The 19,931-nt window shown below is 38.9% G+C and overlaps 1 protein-coding gene across 1 annotated transcript in view; it reads left to right on the plus strand.

Annotated features, from left to right (window-relative positions):
• The first annotated feature begins 236 nt into the window (after window positions 1-236).
• LOC127961036 (USP6 N-terminal-like protein) overlaps window positions 237-19,931 on the plus strand; it is a 37,250-nt gene continuing 17,555 nt past the window's right edge. The window contains exons 1-2 of the mRNA XM_052559962.1: window positions 237-413; window positions 17,914-17,987. Of these exons, the coding sequence (XP_052415922.1) occupies window positions 320-413; window positions 17,914-17,987 (168 nt within the window). The 5' untranslated portion in view covers window positions 237-319. The remainder of the gene's footprint in view (window positions 414-17,913; window positions 17,988-19,931) is intronic.

The raw sequence follows: 19,931 nt of genomic DNA on the forward strand, positions 1-19,931 counted from the left end.
GCCTCTTAAAAACCTCACATGGCATTTCAGTTTTGGGTGAACTGTCCCTTTAAGGCTTAACACAAACCACACCGAAATGTTTAGACAGTTTGCATAACATCTTTAGACAACGAGAGGTGAAGATGCGCTAACTCGGTAGATGCCTATGGACGGTTATCATTTCCATAGTTTGTCACGTGACCCACACTGCCAGCAGCGGTCCACAACAGGCTGTACTGGCAGATCACGTGACCAGCTGCCAGCCAAGATCGAACTGTAGGCTGCTACAGACCGCGCGCTGACGTACTGTACTGCTTTGCGCTCCTCTCAGTGCTGTTACATGCAGCTATTGTATTCGCCACTGGATTTTAGCTATTCGTTTTACCTCCCATTTTTCCAGCGACGAAGGAATGAAGAGTCTTTTCAAGTAAACGGTAGTACATACATATTTTTTTTCCATTTATGGGGGATATTATTTATACATTTGCTATTATAGCAATCGGTTCTCTGCTTATTCTTACTGCTTCTGAATGTTATATACCACAACAGTGATATTATGCAAGATCCAAAATAACGTTAGCCACAGAAAGAAATGCAACGACACAACCGAGTGTAATTTAAAGAGATTCTCATTATATGTAACCTATTATAATTATATAATTTTGCAGTTGGGCTGAGAGCGTTTTGAAATTCACCACATTTCGCAACACCTCGGTTATGTAGCCTATTTTAAATTAATTCAGTCGATTTAAATCAAAATGCACGTAAATGTATTATTTTAACAAGCAGTTTATCGTGTTATATATTATAATGCACGAGAGAAAGCAATAAATCCCATTCACTTTCAGCGGATTTAAATCGAAGCTGTTTACAAACAGTCCCTCCTGATCACAGATCAGCTCTGAAATGCGTCCTTCAGTCTGGTGCAGTTCAGGTGATTCGTTTATGGAATCTTCATATTCCAGACACATATCTGATGCTTTCCTTTGTGTCTGCATTTCTATATTCTATTTCTTCTTTCTTAGTAGCATGTTTACATGCGCAATTTCTTCTACTGGTTTTTGATTTGGTGGTTATGTTTTGGTTCCTTTATTCTGTTTTACTGTTTTACAATATAGAAACTGGAGTAATGGCTTAATCTGGTTATGCATTTACACACATACCATGTACATAATCAAAATATGATGTGGTAATTGCAGTTAGATCAGGTCTTTTTTTAGAATATCCAATATACTGTAACTGAATGTTTATATTTGTGCAAATCGAAACAAAGGTAATTCTGGTAAATATTCGATTAAGACAGTGTCAAGCTATTTAGGAAAGATGTTGTTTTGTCTCATGGCCTACGTTTCGCATTTCACTGGTCTTTTCAACAAACAATATCCAAAGAGAGAACATCTCCAGTGTTTCCATAAGAGAAAACATGGTCAGTATATCTCAATTTTTTTTCCATACACAAACATGCACACATATTTAGGGGGTAAATCATGCTGCTTTTGCCTTTCCACAAACAGATGTTCAGTAGATGGAAGTAGGCCAATGACAGATCTGTGTGTAAGCTTTTGGGTGGGCTTCTTAGCAGATGTATTATACAGTCATTTTGCCCTCATATTGCTCATTCTGGCCTGTAACTTTTAAGCATGTTTGCTCACAGCCTCAAATGCAACCTATAAACTTGTTTCAATGCATGTTATTTATAATACTTGGGTTAATTTTCCAAAATTGTTGTATTGTCTAATATTTAAAAATATGGGATGCATCTTTTTCAGTGATGTTCAGAAGAGAGATTTCACTGAATTGTGTCCAGTTCATCTCAGGATTTGTACTCTTTGATAACTTTGATGAACGTGCATACCAGTGTAACAAACTGCTGTGGCTCTGTTTATGGATGGCTGAGCCGCTAAATATAAACACTGCTCATCTGGCAGACATATAAACTGTTCACTGATAGGTGTACATGTATATAGCTGGACTTTTGACTACGGCATAATGTCTGGTCCTCACTGCAATCTGGTCAAATCTGGTTAATAAGGAATAAAGAAAAAAAATGACTTTCTGGGTGAGGACAAAATAGGAGACAACCCTCTTCTAGGTTTTAACTGGTGATTTCAGTAATGTTTGGGTGCAATACAGTATGCATCAGACAGTCAGTGGATGGATTGTATGTGGGAGGTCTGTGGGTGTGCTGTCTGAGACTGAGACTAGACTACACATTATCTTCTCTTGCTTTTTGTTGATGACATAGGGATTAGTTATTCTTATAAATCTGTTTATGTATGTTTCACAGTCTTTGTCCTAATACATTAGAGGCATGCATTTTTTTTTTTAAATAATTTACTGAGAACTGATTTTTAAATATCTGCCACTGTGACACTGCATTGCTTAAAACCTTCACAAATATTGCCTGTAATGAGTTGGTTCACCCAAAAATGAAATCATCATTTACTCGCCCTTATTTCATTCCTAACACGTAAGGCTTATTTTTCACCTTCAAAACACAAATTAAGATATTTTAATATATTCAATGAACTATTGAAACTATAGTTGATGTCCATTCAACCAAAATTTAGGTTGGCTTTTATTTACAAATAAACATCGGTCTATGCTCATACATGGAAGCTCATCAAATATTGTCAACATGGAAAAACTCAACCATACTCACTCAGTTGATATATAAGAAAACCCCTCATTAGTTCTTGTGGCAGCTCAAATGAGGAAGTTTGAAAGACCATGGTGGTGAGTAATGAACACAAACATCCCTTAAAGCCAAATAATGTTTTTAAGCACCACATTTTTTTCTGCTGTTGAATTATGCAATGCTAACTATTCACTGTCAAGAATAATGGTTATAAATATTTGTCATAAGGATGAGCTAGCTAATTTATCTACTCTGTTGTCAGACCACATTTAACTTTGCTAAAGGCCATTTTTGCAGTAGATATCTGAGGAAAGATCTCAGTTGCCTGGCCAGCTATTGTTTTTTTTTATTAATGTAAATTAAATAATAATGGTTATTACATAATGAGCTTTTTATCCACCCCCATTACCCATAATGGTTATCCATATGGCCACAGCTTTATCAGTCAGTGGCAGTGACATTGAAACACACACTCTCTTCATTGAGATTTGTCTAAATCAGCTAGTTTAATTTCAAGGCATTCTTTTATTAAGTTTTTATTTTTGGTCTTTTCCCTGTAGTACTGAGAGCTATGACAGAGAAGTGGGGCAGGGAATGGCAAGGGAGAACAGGCTGAAATTACTGTCTCAAATTTGCATCAGATTTAAACTTGCATCCCCTGAATGAGCAACATAGCACAGTCCATTGGATGCTAGGCTATGACTCTGACCTCTATTTAATCTTTTTTAATTCACTAAATTGATTACTTTGTGTGCTCTCTGTATTGATCTTACACAAGGGTTGATGCTGAATAGTGCAGTAAATACTGTAGTAGCAAAGAGTTAATGTAGGTCACTTATATCCTTACTGTCAGGGTTGTTCTTCAGAGTAAGAAATCACTGAAGCAATGTAAAATAGCTGTGGAGTATGGTGTGCTATCTGCTATGTATTAAACCTGCTCAATGTTAGCAAAACATCAAAATCAGTTATTTTTGTCAGTGTGCGCATTTTTATTTTACACTCAAAATGCTAATTGAATATATATTGAACATTTAAAAAATAAGATTTCTCTGAACTTTATATGATTCAACTAAAACAAATAGTTGAATAGTACATTTATTTTTTAAATGTTTTTTAAACATTTTTTAAATGTGTACCTTAAATGCGAGGTAAAAGAAAATAAATAAATAAAAGCATCTGCCGAATGCATTAGTATAAATGCTACATAAATAAATACTCCAGAGGCTGTAATAATTTACAAATATGAGCTTTACACCATATTCTGCCTAGCACATTATTTTATAAGTTTACACATTATACAGGGCTGTATGTTAACTTTATGTTTGCACATATGCTACAGAGGTTGAAAGTTTTGTAGCGCAGGCCACACAAATGTAGCACTGTGACAGACATCACTTAACTCTTTTATGTGCAAAGCAAAAGGAATTCTGGGAAATGGAGTTGGATATACAGTATGGATTCAGTGCAGTCCAGACATTATTTTTAAATCATTAGACTTACCAAGTAAAATACAGTAGCAGTGGCCTATCAATTTTACATCACACACAAACAAGAACACAGAAATCCTTGCTTCAGAAAAATAGCCCTGTCCCTTACACACATGCAGAACTATATCACGTATACAGGCCATTTTTCGTAGCATGTCTGACATACAGCCCTAAGAGTTATAAGTTCAACTACACTATATGCATCATTTTTTGCAGAAGCCTGTTGTACTAATATTATGTAGAGCACATGCATTAACCACTAGGACATGACTCCAACATGAGACACAGTTTTCATTACAGTTTGGTTAATATGAATGTATTGCACATTTCCTACCTTCAACCACTTAAAGTGTTACCAGATGTTGTTTTTGCATTCTTCAGTTTTTGGAGATTATTATTAGTACTTCCTCTCCAGGATTTGTTTTTCCATCAAAGGTATCCTTACTTCTTTAGGGTGGTGTTTATATTATATAATGTATTTTTGCTTATTTAAAAAAGAAAAAGGCCTATATATTTTGTGTAAAACTGGGAACTGGTGCCATTCCAGCATACTACTACTCAGTTACCAGTCACTTAGATGTTAACACTTGTCACTGCCATATGCTAGTGCTCAAACAAAATGACAGCACTGAACTCAAGTACATTAACCAAAAAACTTGCCACATTAATAATTGGTCTTGGTGTTGCCCCCCACTGTGTGTGTGACTCAGTCAGGACAAGGCTCCCTCAGTGTGTTGAAGTGCTCTACATCTGTGAGCAAGTACGAGGCAGTGACGGCCCACCCAGATGGCAGTGCGAGTGATGCCAATTGTCCTTGCTCTCCCCCTGACAACTGCTACTCTCCCAAGCTCTCAAAAAGTGTACCTTTTCCCTTTCACATCGCAGCAGATGTCAGCAGGGCAGACCTATATAATTATCCAAATTAGAACTGTTTCCTAAAACAAAAAGTGTCATACTGTCCAGTCTTGACTTTTCTTAAAACTTGACCTCTTTGTTTTCTTGCATAAAGGGAATCAGTCACTGTACTCTTGTTTTTTTCCATAACCACACTAGACTCAGTTAGGTCCTCAGATTTCGGTGCACGCCCAGGAGCCTGGCCAGCAAGGCCTGATGTCACAGTTTGAAATAAGTCTCGAAGGTGTTGTGCAATGTTTTGAGAATGAGAACTATTCAATTTGCAGTGTTTGTGTTAAGCTCCTCCGCCAAACTGATCGAATATGTGACAAGGTTTTTTTTTTTTTTTTTTTTTTTTTAAGACAACCTTATGTAAGTTTCTGCCTACAGCTATGGGGCAGAAAACCAAAACATAATGACAGCATTTTCAAATCAAATTCCGATAGTCTTTTGACTTTTTAGACACTTTTAATAAAGGCAGTATGAGAATAATTAAAAGAGGCGTTTAGATTGAAAGTGGTGTAATGCATGCATATTGCTCTTTAAAAATGCTGAAAACCCTTTTTATTATGTATGCTTGCCAACAAACATAGTCCTCTTTCAGCACACATGAATAATTCATAGTTCAAGCCCACAACGATCCCCTAATTTTTACTGTCATACATATGGAATTACATTTAGTTCAATAATAATGAACGTAACTTTATAAAACTGAACGTAACTTTTTCAGAAACTATCAAACATATGCCATTTCAAAAGAAGAAAAACACAATGAAAATGAAAGCAATGAACTCAGTCGCACAAATGTAACAGGCTCTTCAAATATGTTTCATTTTTGTCAATGTTTTTCAAAGATTCAGTTTCGCTGATCGTGGATTCTGAATCCATTGCCACAGCTTTTGCTTCGCAGTTTTTCGATTGGAGTTTTGACACAAACCTCTCATGGGGGCGGGGTTAACAGTGATCTACTCTGATTGGATAGTGAGCTTTTGATGGACAGATGCTCTCTGACATGGAAGTACAGATGTCATTCAGTGGCACGCGCCGCGCATATTGAAAGCTCTCGTGGTGATTAAATCTGGTCTCTACCGCAAAAATTATTTTTCACAGACAAATTGAAATAAATTTATTTTAAGCTCATGCACAGGTTCTACCCTGTAAAGAAGTTTATAAAAATATTTAAATCTGACATTGATCTTACATGCTCTTTTTGTTCGAGTTCTGAAGAAACACTTATTTTGGTCATGTCAGTACACTCAGAAACTTTGGGATGACATTGGTGTGTTGGTCAAGTGTAAGATTTTGCCAGGCTTCTCAGTACATATGAAAAACATTATATTTGGGTATTATGACTCTGACCACACAAACGAAAATAACAGTTTTGTTATTAATAAAAAAAAAAAATCCTAAACAAATGTCACATTCACAAATGCAAATTCTTCAACTGTACACCCGTCTTCTCTGTTTTTCTAAAAGAAATGCAAAACTATTTGAATGTAATATCAGTATCTACTAATAAGAAAGCTATAAGGACTGTTAGAATTTGTTCCGCCTTTGATCATGTGTAATTTTGTTTAGATTTAGGCCCTCTTTTCTTTAGTTCAATTTTATCCTTTATTGTTTTTTTTTTTTGTTTTTTTTTTTTTTGTGGTTGATATTATGTGATGTTTATACTTTTGTATGTTTTTGTTCTCTTCATTAATAAAAAAAAGAAAGAAAAAAACTTGCGGTGATTTGTATGCAACTTGTCTTGCCTTGTATTACTAAATATGTAAATAATATTTTACCTTTGATCGTCTCAGTCTGTAAAGATGAGCTTTCAGGAGACATGGAGTGGCGTCATCTTCCTCCTCCACTTGTCCTTCAAGGCAGCTTGAAGTAGATTGTGTAACTGAAGTAACATCTATACAAGTTTGGATGTTACAGTGTGCTACAGTTTGTTGCGGGTTATTATTGTCATTCAGTAACACAAGCTTACTTCAAGCTGCCTTGAAGGACAAGAGCTCATCTTTACAGACTGAAACGATAAAAGGTTTTTACATATTTAGTAATACAAATCACAGCGAGAGCTTTCCAATATACGCGCCACTCTCTGACGCCACTGAGTGGACTTCCCGGTCCATCAAAAGCTCACTATCAAATCAGAGTAGATCACTGTTAACCCCGCCCCCATGAGAAGTTTGTGTCAAAACACCAAACGAAAAACTGCGAAGCAAAAGTAAAATCTGTGGAAATGCATTCAGAATCCACAATCAGCGAACATGAAACTTTGAAAAACATTAACAAAAATGAAGCACATTTGAAGAGCCTGTTACATTTGTGCAACTGAGTTAATTTTTTTCATTGACATTGTGTTTTTCTTCTTTTGTAATGGCATATTTTTGATAGTTTCTGAAAAAGTTACGTTCAGTTGTATAAAGTTTCATTCATTTTTATTGAAGCAAATGTAATTCCATACATACATACAAGTCATTGTCTTCTTCATGAAAATATTCTTCAATTTGATTGGATAACAAATCCATCATTACTGTGTGACATCACTGTTATGTGCTGAAACTTATTCCAAATGGACATTGTATAAATGTTAGTAATATTAACAAACATTATAATATTACATTATGTAATGTAAGGTAGAATATGAACCTATGTTTTTTAATTGACTTATCACTGAGTTATTGCATAATGTTACGTTATTTATTTGGCTGTTTTGTTCTTTTTAACATAAACATAATACATCTTATTGCTTTCAAAGATACTATAGATTTCGTGAGAACCTATTCTGTCCTCGGTGTCTATATTTTTGGAGGCCAGTGGGCAGTGATTCCTACAGTAGGTCAAGCATGGAGTTTCACATCCAGCTGCAGGGAAGAGGTTCAGCAGAAAGGCCTGTGATTCCATACACTAGTGAAGGCTGAGACAATTAGAAAGCCAACCGTTAGACTCCGGCTCTCTGGAGAAATGGCTATTTATGGCACCTTGTGTAAGATCTATGCCCGTAGGTCAACATTTTCCCTTGTACTTGACTCATAAACAGAGTTGGAGGAGAGCGGCAGTCAGGCCTAAAATGGAAAGTCCGGATGAATTAAATAGGCACTTTTACAATGACACAAGCGATCAAAATAAATACCCCACCCAGTCTCAATTCAAACAAGAACATAATGTCTTGGCCTAATTTCTGTTATACTTGTTCTTCAGGAATAACTGAAACTAAACTCTTTAATCCAATGAATTCAGCAAGTAACTCTGCTGAATTTTTTCTAGGTTTGATCACAAAAATAAATTGTTACATGAAAGTGTATTTTTTTTATGTTTTCAATAAATAATAAGACGGAGTGTCTATTTACACTAAGTGCAAATAGCCCACCTTGTCAGCTTCAGTGGCTCAGGTGGTAAAGCATGTTTCTTGTTCATTTTGACATCATCGAGCTGGGTTCAAATCCAGGTTTTGGCAAACCTTTTTCTCCCTTTTCAAAATTCAGATCACATCAGAAATGCATTTATTTTCAATGAAAATGAAGAATATAATCAAAAAGTTGAAAATGAAGTATCAGGTAGGGTTAGGATAGGTGTAGGGAGGGCTTTATTGTCCCATTAATTGAATCCATTTAATAATTTTGAATTAAAATTATCATTTACACTCAATACGTTAATATTGTATATTATTTCACAATGTACTATACAATAACGAGGTGCAAATAATTGCCACTATTTGCAATAAGTAGTACAATTTTAAGATCATTGAATCTATATTTGCACTTAGTGTAAATAGCATCCCAAAAAATTTTACCAGTTCGGACCTTTGAGTCTCGTTCAAAATTAACAAATCTTTTTTCGAGTAATTTCGTTCATTTTGTCAAAATATAATTAAAATGTTACAAACAATACAAAACTATAATGCTATAAGGAACAGAAATATTAATTCATTGTTTACCTGAGTCTTCAGTCTATGATTAGCTCATCTCACCTCTTATCTGACAAGTCTTTGGGTTTGAGTTGTTCTTTTATCACGTGAGTGTATAAAAGTCTTTAACCTATATTCGTTTTAAATATGTAAATTTCTGTCATGATGTTTCTTTTCCATACACTGAATGTTGTAACAAAAGTAATAAAGAGTTGGTTATTATTATTATTAAGTCTCATTCTGACTCTTTCTGGTAAAATCTAATGGGGCTGTCACATGATGAATGAATGACTCGAAAAACCTGAAGACTCGATAGATGAACTGATCAACTCTCTTTCTGGCTCAAGAATGCATTGGTTAAGCTTATGGGTCTGTCACGTGATGAACCAATGACTTGAAAAACACAAAGACTAGAGAGATGAACTAATCAGTTATCTTTCTGGCTGCACTGACTGAAAACAGGTGAACTACTAGAGTAATTCCAGTACAGAACCTATAGAATATTTTGCATGCGCGTCTGAATGAGTCGTCCCCCAAGATGACTTGTTCTTCCAGAGTCACATTAAAGATTTGTTCAAAATGAATGAATCATCCAAGAAAGACCTATCACTAATACATTGCTATTTGCACTGTAAAAAGCATCTATAGCTAAAATATGCTATTTTCACTTAGTGCTATATTTGCTGCCATATACAAAAAGATGGTAGTAAAATTTAACATATTGTTCTTCGTAATTTTAAGAAATAGTGTGCTATAAAGAATGTATATCTTTTCTGCAAAATAGTTCTGAAGATGTATACTGTCAGCTGATTGGTATGTATGAAATGTTTGCTCATCATTGTCCCCAGTAAGGCATCCCTCTCTCTCTCTCTCTCTCTCTCTCTCTCTCTCTCTCTCTCTCTTTCCCCCCCACCCTTGAAAGGGGGATGGTACGCAAACCGACCAACGGAGCTACTAAACCACAGTTTTTCTTCTCTCATTCTCAAGTCAAATGCAGCAGTACAATCTTAAAAAGCCGATAGTTCTCACATGCCACAACATTCTTTTTAAGATTATTTAAATAATATTTGCAACAAGGTTCCACTGAGGGACTCCTGTCCCTCCTTGTGTGGACTGTCGTATACTATCAATCAAACAATCCCTAAAGCCCCTCAGAAAACATCTGGCGTTGTCTTGTTGACACCTCACATTTTGGAGGCTATGGAAATGCATTTCCCAAATATTCTGTTGAAATTAATAGTAGGTTACATGCTCACCACAGGACATGCAAATGCCTTGTGTGATTCTGCAGAGTTTGGTTGAAGACATGCACCAAATCACTAAAACACAATATTTTAATTGTAAGATTTTTAATTATATTTTTAATGATAACACTTTAGAATAGAGAAAACACATTCACTATTAACTACAGTTACACTGTTGCTTATTAATAGTTAGTAAGTTAGTTGTTAAGTTTAGGTATTGGGTAGGATAAGGGATGTAGAAGGTCATGTAGAACAAGCCATTAATATGTGCTTAATTAGTACTAAATGGCTAATGACTTGGCTCGGCACAGCTCAGTACAGTACGGGTTGGCTCGACTCGACCCAGTTTGCGTTTCCACTGCAGTTTAGTGCCACTTTAGAGTGGCGGTATTATTCACTTGTCGTTATTGTTGTGCCACCTGTACTGCTGTGACTCGTGAAAAACTTTTTCATTCCACGTCGCCCTATCAAACTCTCGCTGGATCTGCTAATCTGCTGTCAACAAGAGGATTGTCATTTTTTTGACTGTTGGCATTTTTTGGTTGTTAAAAAAGGTGCGCTCATTCAAAACAGTTGCATTCAATCCTTCGCTGACTGTGCTGATTTAGACCTAGCAGTTCTGGTGTGTTTGGGTCACAAGTTCATTGATAATAGTTCATTCGGCCAATCAGTGAACAGCGTCATGTTTTGGGAATGGTACCCAGGCCAGGGGAAAAGCCCCAAAAAGTGAACCGGACTGAACCGTACTGTGCCATGTAGTGGAAAATGCCATAATATTCTAGTAATATGCATGCTAATAAGCAACTAGTTAAGAGACCCTAAAATAAATTGTAACCTTTTTAATGATAAAAAACAAACACAAAAGGCCCTTATTTCATTATTTGGGTCAGAGAGAGGATGGACAATAGTTCAGTGGATGTCAAAGGAAAAAGTATGTGGTCCCTTTAAACAACATGAAGATGGATTGTATGGTGAACATAAGCTATGAGAATAAAGCTAGGCTGAGTCTCTGTGCCAGCCCAACAGATTAGACTAAGAAAAACACACACACAAACTGAGGTTTGTAGAGAAAATACCTCACAAAATACAGAATTCCTACTGGATAGCTCTTAATTCATCTAAAGCACATGTTATAGTGTATATATGGTATGGTTGGCTGGACCATTACATGTAAATATTTGCAAATATACATTGTTCTGAGCATGCGCACATTCAGAATGACAGTCTTGAGGTTTATAATCTGGGGTTTCATCAAAGATTGCATAACCTAATCCTCTAACTGTTTGCTGCAAGGGTGACAGATGACAACATTGATTTCCTCAGGAGAAGGAAGGATTTTAATGCTTATCCCTATGGAAGTGGATTAGGGTGTCTGACAGATAGATATAAAAACATTTTTTGACGTCTTGGTTTATTTATGTAAGTCAGGGATAAGGCCAGCTTATTCAGATTTCAATTCAGTTCCTTTGAAGATGACTCATTAGGATGCGTGTTAAAGGGTTCATTAGCTGCCTTTGTTTTTTGTTTTTGTTTTTGTTTTGTTTTTATACTGTTTTCTGATGTCCATCCGAGGTTAACAAGATTTTTTTTTTTTAAATGTAATACGCTATTTTCTGTCCTGTTTTGACCCCCGTCATCAGAACTCTCCTGATTGTAGACTCGGAAGTAAATGCCCACTGCAATGATTGGCTAACAGTTGTGTGTTGTTTGACAGTCTACATCCTACACAGATGGAGACTGCGGTTTTAGGTTAAAAACACACAAATACTATCAAATAATCTGAAAGCATCAGTTACTCACACTTTGTGTAATGCAACATTACTACCTGTTGTAGTCCGAACAGCATCTTTTTTTAGTTTCAATCTTTCTGAAAATCTTGCATGGAATTGTTCATTGTTTGTAAATGAATCTGCAATAAAATGAAGTGAACAAACAACCTGGCTCTGATTTCTTACAAGTACGATCTGGAACTAGTTAATTCAATCTTTCCTAATGTTGGGATCAGAAGGAAGGCAATGCAAGGCTGTTTTTCCACAACTTGGCACTGCACAGCGTTTTGTTGTCTTTTGAGTGATCTTCATTATTTGGTTTCTCTTTGATTTTATGTACTATTTGCCTCTCTCGTTATATACACTACATGTGTGAATTGTTGGGCAAGGGTAAACAGGCAGTGATGTAGAAGCAGGTATTGATCTTCTTCTGCAGAGGTGGTGTTTAGCCACACTATTACATCATAGAGTGGCACATTCCACAGTCGTTTTGGCAGACTGACTTCAGTATAAGCTGTTTTTAGATTAACAAGGAAGATTTGAGTTCTGAAACTTACAGGATGTAAGGAATTTGTAGGAATTTGATTTCTCAGTTTGTTACCCCTTTAACTAAAATCCACATAACAATACACAGACATTTTTTTACACTGAAAATAAGTTCCCCCTCAAGGGAACTTCGAACTGCATCCTCTGAAGGGACACTATGGGGAACACCTCGTCGTGACCCATGTCTGAAGCATACTTTGAAAAAACGCCAACTTATTGGCCGGCGACAGCGTCTGACGTCACTACCGGCGCAACTATAAATAAGCGACCGGAGAGCACGTCATTTATCTTCTTCGTCTTCATTTGACTGTTTTGTTTGAAGTGTGCGTCTGAGAAACGACCACGGTAAGAGCGATCTTTACTTTTGTTATCATGGCTTCCACTAGCAAGGCGTTTAGACAGTGCGTGCATCCGTGTCAGCGTTATTTGACACCGGATGACACACACAGTCTTTGCGTTTTTTGTTTGGGCGAAGAGCACGCGCGCGATGTCCTTGAGGGGGCGATCTGCGTGCACTGTGAGCGTTTTTCCATGAAAAAGCTCCGCTCTCGTTTGTCTCTCTTTTCGAGGAAAGAGGGACAGCCATCTGTCTCCCGCGGCTCAGGACCCACCGCTGTTGAGGCACGGAGGAGAATGAGCTCGTGGGGATCACAGGTGGACCTCGTTGAAGAGTTTAGAGAGGGACTTTCCCTTTCTCGCTCTTCGGCGGCGGACGAGAATGAACTTCAGGAGGAAGACGTGTTATCATTAACCCTTTCTGATACTGAAGTTAGTGCTCTGCTGGGTTCTACCCAGGAAGAGCAGGAGATGTCTGAGGATGGCGAAGAAGCTGAGGATGAGCCTTCTCAATCCTCCTGCCCTGCGTATGAGGAGCTGTTAGAGGTTATGGATCGTGCCACAGCAAAGTTAAACTTGCCATGGAAACGTACCAGCAAAATAATGCCGCAAGGTCGCCTTGATGAGCGTTATTTATCTGACCATAGCCCTCCAGCCCAGGTGAGCCTTCCATTCTTGCCTGATTTACATGCGGAAATCAAGATAGAATGGAAGAGGCCATTTTCTTCTCGCATCCATCGGTTTCAGCATACGAGTTATGCTAACATCGAGGGCATGCGCGAAAATGGCTATGAGAAGATGCCCCCTGTAGAAGAGACGCTGGCTAGCTATCTCTCTGTGGGGGAAACATCCTCTCTTAGATCTCCCTCTTTGCCATATAAGCCCCTCCAGGATACATCCCGCTTAAATGGCAAAGCATACGCAGCAGCAGGTCAGGCTGTGGCTTCATTGCACACTATGGCGGTGCTTCAGGCCTATCAGGCTGACCTGCTGAGGGACCTGGATAAAGGCGAGGGCCTTTCAGCTGATCAGGTGGCCGAGCTGCGCCGCACCACAGACCTCTCTCTCCGTGCTACCAAGCAGGCCGCCTCCGCCATGGGTAGGTCTATGGCTGCCATGGTAGTAACGGAGAGACATCTGTGGGTGAACCTGGCAGACATCGGGAAGAAAGAAAGGGGCTTTCTTCTTGATGCTCCGGTCTCACCTTCTGAGCTTTTTGGTACCTCCGTCGAGATGGTGGTCGAAAAGTTCAGGGAGGCAAGGGCGCGTTCAGCTGCTTTTAAAACCTTAATTCCACGAAGGTCCAGGTCCGAGCCCGAACAACATAGGGGTCCTGGCCCGTCTCGTTCTGAGGATCAAAGACGGGCGCAGAAGGCTAGTGTCGCGGCTCGCGCTCCTCCCCCGCCTATGGGCAGGGGCAAGAGGAATCGTGGGTCGCGAGGAGGTAAGCAGGACCTGAGGGATGTGATTCAGATGAGGCAGCGTTCTCGTCCGAATCAGAGCGATACCTAGAGAGAAAAGTAACTGCTTTTTATGTTTAACTTCTGCTCTTTTCCTCCCTTGCCTGAATTCCCCTGCGACCACCAGCTCTCCACCTGATCGAGGTTAGGTGGGGGAGAATTTCTCTCATAACAGTCTCATATGCTGGACCAATGATGTTTTTGGTTGGTTCTATATTCATAGTAACCACCTTACTGATGGTCTGGACTATAAGGAGGCGCCCTGTGAGCAGGGTTCCACTACAGGAGAATGGGTGAGTATGTAACCCTTTTTCTGTATATACTTATGAGTTGAATTGCTGGTGGTCATATGTCTACTAACTTTCTAAGTGAGTCTATTTTACAGTGCTCAGTTATGGCATCTACTAACACCCGTCAGCACCGTCCTTCCGGCCTTGTGCTCTGGTATTAGGCGGCCGAGATCACGGGCTTCTGTGGGAGCCTCGCTGAACATCAGAACTGGCACGGCACTGCAGGAGATTTCATGAATGTTGGCCAGGTCACCCTGAGGGGCCTCCTGACCGCTTATATGCACTGTCACATCCAGTGGGAAGGGAGGAGGTGGTAGTTACAGAATTCTTCCTGTTTTTTTTTTACTGCCTCAGGTGATGCTCCCCTCGTCCAAAGGGGACCAAGTTTGGAGCTTGCCTCTCCCGTGTGGCTCAGAATCTCAGTTATGGCATCTACTAACACCCGTCAGCACCGTCCTTCCGGCCTTCCGGCCTTCCGGCCTTGTGCTCTGGTATTAGGCGGCCGAGATCACGGGCTTCTGTGGGAGCCTCGCTGATCATCAGAACTGGCACGGCACTGCAGGAGATTTCATGAATGTTGGCCAGGTCACCCTGAGGGGCCTCCTGACCGCTTATATGCACTGTCACATCCAGTGGGAAGGGAGGAGGTGGTAGTTACAGAATTCTTCCTGTTTTTTTTTTACTGCCTCAGGTGATGCTCCCCTCGTCCAAAGGGGACCAAGTTTGGAGCTTGCCTCTCCCGTGTGGCCCAGAATCTCTGCGATGCTTAGGAACCTGTAGGTACGCACACTACATTCTGTGTACTTCTTAAAGTGGTAAGTGTGCACGCAAGTCTCTGCACACTTTTCTGAAATCCTGTATGGTAAGGGTTACACGCTCAGCTTCGTTCCCTTTTTCGAGATGTTTAGACTTTGGTTCCTTTGGCTCCTTTCAGCCGGAGTGCATTTGTTTACACTCGAGCATTGCTTCCCTCATCAAGGGATATTTGGGCGGTTCTCGCAGTAGTTTTAACAACGGGCCCCTTTTTCCAGAAAAAGGTCACGTGTTAGTACGCTACTCTGAATTCAGAGTTCCTCTCATTTGAGGGTGTTCTCTGTTTTTTCCCCTTCAGAGTGCCACGAGAACCCCTCCCTAGAACAGTATTTTAAAATCCATACTATGGTAAGTGTGCACGTGTATTCTTTACGCACTTTCTGAAATCACTCTGTGGTAAGTTCGCACGCTAAGGCTCTGCGTTCTTCCTTTATGGTAAGGGCTTCACGCGGTTGCTTCGTGCCCTTTCTTGAGTTGGTGTAAAGCCCTGTTCATCTTGGGCGCCACTCCATTCAGGTATCCTTGAATACCTATCTAGCAGGGTTTTGCTACCAGGGTTCTGTTGAGACAGCTCCTTCGGAAAATTTTTGCAAGAGCAAGCGGTAGCCCCTGTGTGACAGGCAAGACCTTGTATAATACTGGTTTCTTAGCCGTATCCCTTTAAAGGAATCCTTCCTATTCCAAGCCTTTAAGCTCTACCCCGGGTCGAGGCCCTGATCAATTAAATTGGGTATGTAGCTTAGGCCTTTGGCCGTAAGGGATAGTGTCACAGACAGCTGTCTAAACGTCCTAGGGGCAACTCCCATAGAAATGGTAGAGTTGGTACTTAGTGTTCGCCATGGTCTGGCCTGCGCTCCCCTCAGCATGGCGGCGTGGGTATACTGTTCCCCATAGTGTCCCTTCAGAGACGCAGTGTCTCGTTCCCTCTCAGGGAACCATGGTTACATTCGTAACCTGAGACGTTCCCCCTCAAGGGAACTTCGAACTGCGTCCTCTAGATCCCTTGCCATGCTTCGGACGCAAGCTTCACGAAGAAGATAAATGACGTGCTCTCCGGTCGCTTATTTATAGTCGCGCCGGTAGTGACGTCAGACGCTGTCGCCGGCCAACGAGTTGGCGTTTTTTCAAAGTATGCTTCAGACACGGGTCACGACGAGGTGTTCCCCATAGTGTCCCTTCAGAGGACGCAGTGTCTCGTTCCCTCTCAGGGAACCATGGTTACATTCGTAACCTGAGACGTTCTCATTTACCCAAAAGATTAAAGCAGAAAATAAGGTGTATTTAATAATCAATTATTTGATTATTTTGGTACATCACTACAAAACCCTGTTTAGATTTCAATACAATGAAAAACTGTGTTTCTCTGTAAAATGGATTATTGGATTATTTGGAGGCTTTGGGACTTGCTAAAAATTTGTCATAGACTACCTCAGCAACCCTTGTAACCCCCCCTTTTTTTTTTTTAACTGACAGAGAGTGAGTTTATTGAGAGGATATACAATGTAATATAATGCCAGTGGGTGATGAGAAAAATGCTTAGTAAAGTCTTTTGTTTTTCTTCAGTTTTACAAACCGTGGTTTGGGGTTTTGAGTAAATGATTTTCTCATTGAGTAGTACAACATTAATAAGCACCGAATTATTTCCTGTGGTTCTGCTGGTTTGAAAGCCATGGAAGCATAGTCTCTCTCAAACCATGATTGTGCCTGAAGATGCATATAAACACTTATTATTGGGTTTTTAGGAAACACATAGATCAGCATCTCTGTTCACTTGTAGTCCTTGTGTCGGTACTTTTGTGACAGCCATTTGATATAATAAACTTCAAGAAACAGTGTAAGTGATGAACAGTATTTGTATGTTGATGCCTGTCAGGAGTGTACTTCTGTGTAAATACCTCAGCAGATGTCATCAATGGTACTGTACAAACACAACAGATGTACATGTTTTGTTAATTTGGCGGTGAGGGCAAGTGACTTGTCATTCAAAGAAATAAAGCACTGTGTTTTTAGTTTTAAATGTCAGATGGTATGATTTGGTGATGGCCTGGAAATATTGAATATGACACATGATGGTGTGTCATGCAGCGCTGTGTCCCGCAGTGGGTGACTCTGTTGGTCGAATTCTATTTTTGTGTGTGCGACAGACTTAGCAGGCACACAGCGCTCTCAGACAGCTGAAGCCTGGCAGGAGCCTTTGTTCCCTTCTTCTGGCTGCGTGGTTCCCATGGGGCTAATGTTTCTGAGACAGTCAAGGCCTTCAAATGACCAACAGGGTCTTCAAAACCTTATGAGGGCTCAAGTTACCCAGTGCCAAGAAGAGCTGAGTTTGGACCAGTTTCTCAGTCTAAATATGATGAATATGTTGCACTCATGACCAGTCTGGGTTTTTTCCTATTCCGCTGAGCATTCTTCAAAGGAAACAGTGATTCTATTTAATATTTATCTGTACAAATGTATAGTCCTTAACAGAACATCAAAAAAGTTTTCTGTTCAGCTTTTTGTCAGTATTAATTTTTCTCTTTGTTAATAATTGTTCTTTATGTACTATATTTCTAGATATTGACATGAAGAAGGACATAGAGGTGCTGATAGCAGAGGAACGTGCTGAGATCATCTCTAAATATAATAAGGTAAGTAATGCCATTTACTCTTTGCATTTACACTTTGTTCAGATATATATTGAAATAGTATGGATACTTTGATAGTTAATCTTCATGCTAATTGATATGTATATACTGCCGTCTGAAAAGTTATAAGAAATTAATACTTACATTCATCAATGATGTATAAAATTGCTCAATAGTGACAGTATAGACATGTATAATGTTACAAAAGATTCATATTCCAAATAAATACAAGTGTGTTCAACATGGATCATAGTAAGAAATGTTTATATTATATTGAAATGATTTTTGAAGAATCATGTAACACTGAAGACTGAAGTAATGACTGTTGAAAATTCAGTTTAGAAAATTCATTATATTAAAATAGAAAACAGTTTTAATTGTAATAATATTTCACAATATTATTGTTTTACTGAATTTTGACTGAATAAATGCAGCCTTGGTGAGCATAAAATGCTTTGATTAAAAAAAAAATACAAAATTGAATACGTCACCAAACGTTTGAACAGTAGTGTACATAATGCTGATCATTAGCCTATTTTTATCATTAGAAGGGGAAATGTATTATTGTCTTGTATGTTGCTGTATTACAGTTTGGCATTTCATTAATTACATTTTGAATTAACAATTAATCATCACACACCTGCAGGTAATAGATAGGTGTGTAGGAAAAAATATAACATTAAAAATATCAAATTTGAATATGCCTGATGAAGGTCATGAGACTGAAAGCTTTTTAATAAATTATTGTTTTTGATACTTTTGCAAGTATTGGGCTTTTCAAGAGTGCAGGATTTTCTTTTGTTTCTCAGTTTATTAATTAAATTTTTACATTTTGTGGATGTTGGTTATTTTACATTGGGATGTCTACATCTGGTTGTTCACATGTGCTGTGGCCTTTGTGATTGTTGAGTCAGCTCGGTTTTATTTGTATGGGGCTTTTTCGTAATACACGTTGTGGCAAGGAAAAACTCCCTAAGATGTGTAAATACGGGAAAAATGAGGAGGAACCACACTCAGATGTTAAAGGCGATTTTATGTGCTAGGGCAGCAGACAGAGGCTTTTTGAACCAACAAAGTGTTTGTGTGGTAAATGGCCACCGTGGTGATCAATTTGACCATGGCACATCATGACATTCTGTTACAGACACATTTGAAATTGGGAAATACTGGGACCGTAATCCTCGGCTGTCTGTCATGGATCACTGCTTTCTTTCCACTCTTCTCTTCACCATAGGGTTGAGAAGAGGGCAGGAGAGCATCAGCCATCCCCCTCAGGGAATGAATGCACACTAACTGGAAAAGCTCTTAAACAACAGTTATACTGACAGGGTGCAAATTCTGATGAATAACTGCAGAGCATTAAAATGCTCTCTGCTCATGAGTCAAAATTACAGCTATATGTCATTGGATGTATGACAGGAGTTGGGGCACATTTGTTTGCATTTTGTAATTTAACTAGAATGGTTAGCAGGCCACAGAATAGCGAAAGGGTAATGCAGAGAGTGATGTGCTAGAGAGAATATTACTGCTTTCCAATACAGCATCAGTGTCACAGTTCTGTTCGTTTGGACTCTCATTTTGCTTTCTTTTCCCGTTGTCATTGATTAGATTTTTCGTCATTAGGTTCAGCTGTTAATTATCCACGTTTGGTCTCTTTATTTAAATTGGTGTCTGTGCAGTTGAGTTAGCTTAAGTTAACATTGAAATGTATGTGTCAGCAGCCTTCCCTTTCTGAATTAACCTGTGTGGATTTATTAAAGACTGAAAGCCTTCATCTTCGTGTGTGTTCATCGACACAGAGCATTACAATCAACCACTCAGCAACACATTTAAAAAAGGACAGGTTTCAGCACAGAACTGCCATTTATAACACACGTCTCCTTGACAATTCTAAATGCTTCCTGTATGACAGTATATATATATTTTATTTTTTTATTTGGAAAATAT

Source organism: Carassius gibelio, chromosome B7, assembly GCF_023724105.1.
Source record: "Carassius gibelio isolate Cgi1373 ecotype wild population from Czech Republic chromosome B7, carGib1.2-hapl.c, whole genome shotgun sequence".
NCBI lineage: Eukaryota > Metazoa > Chordata > Actinopteri > Cypriniformes > Cyprinidae > Carassius > Carassius gibelio.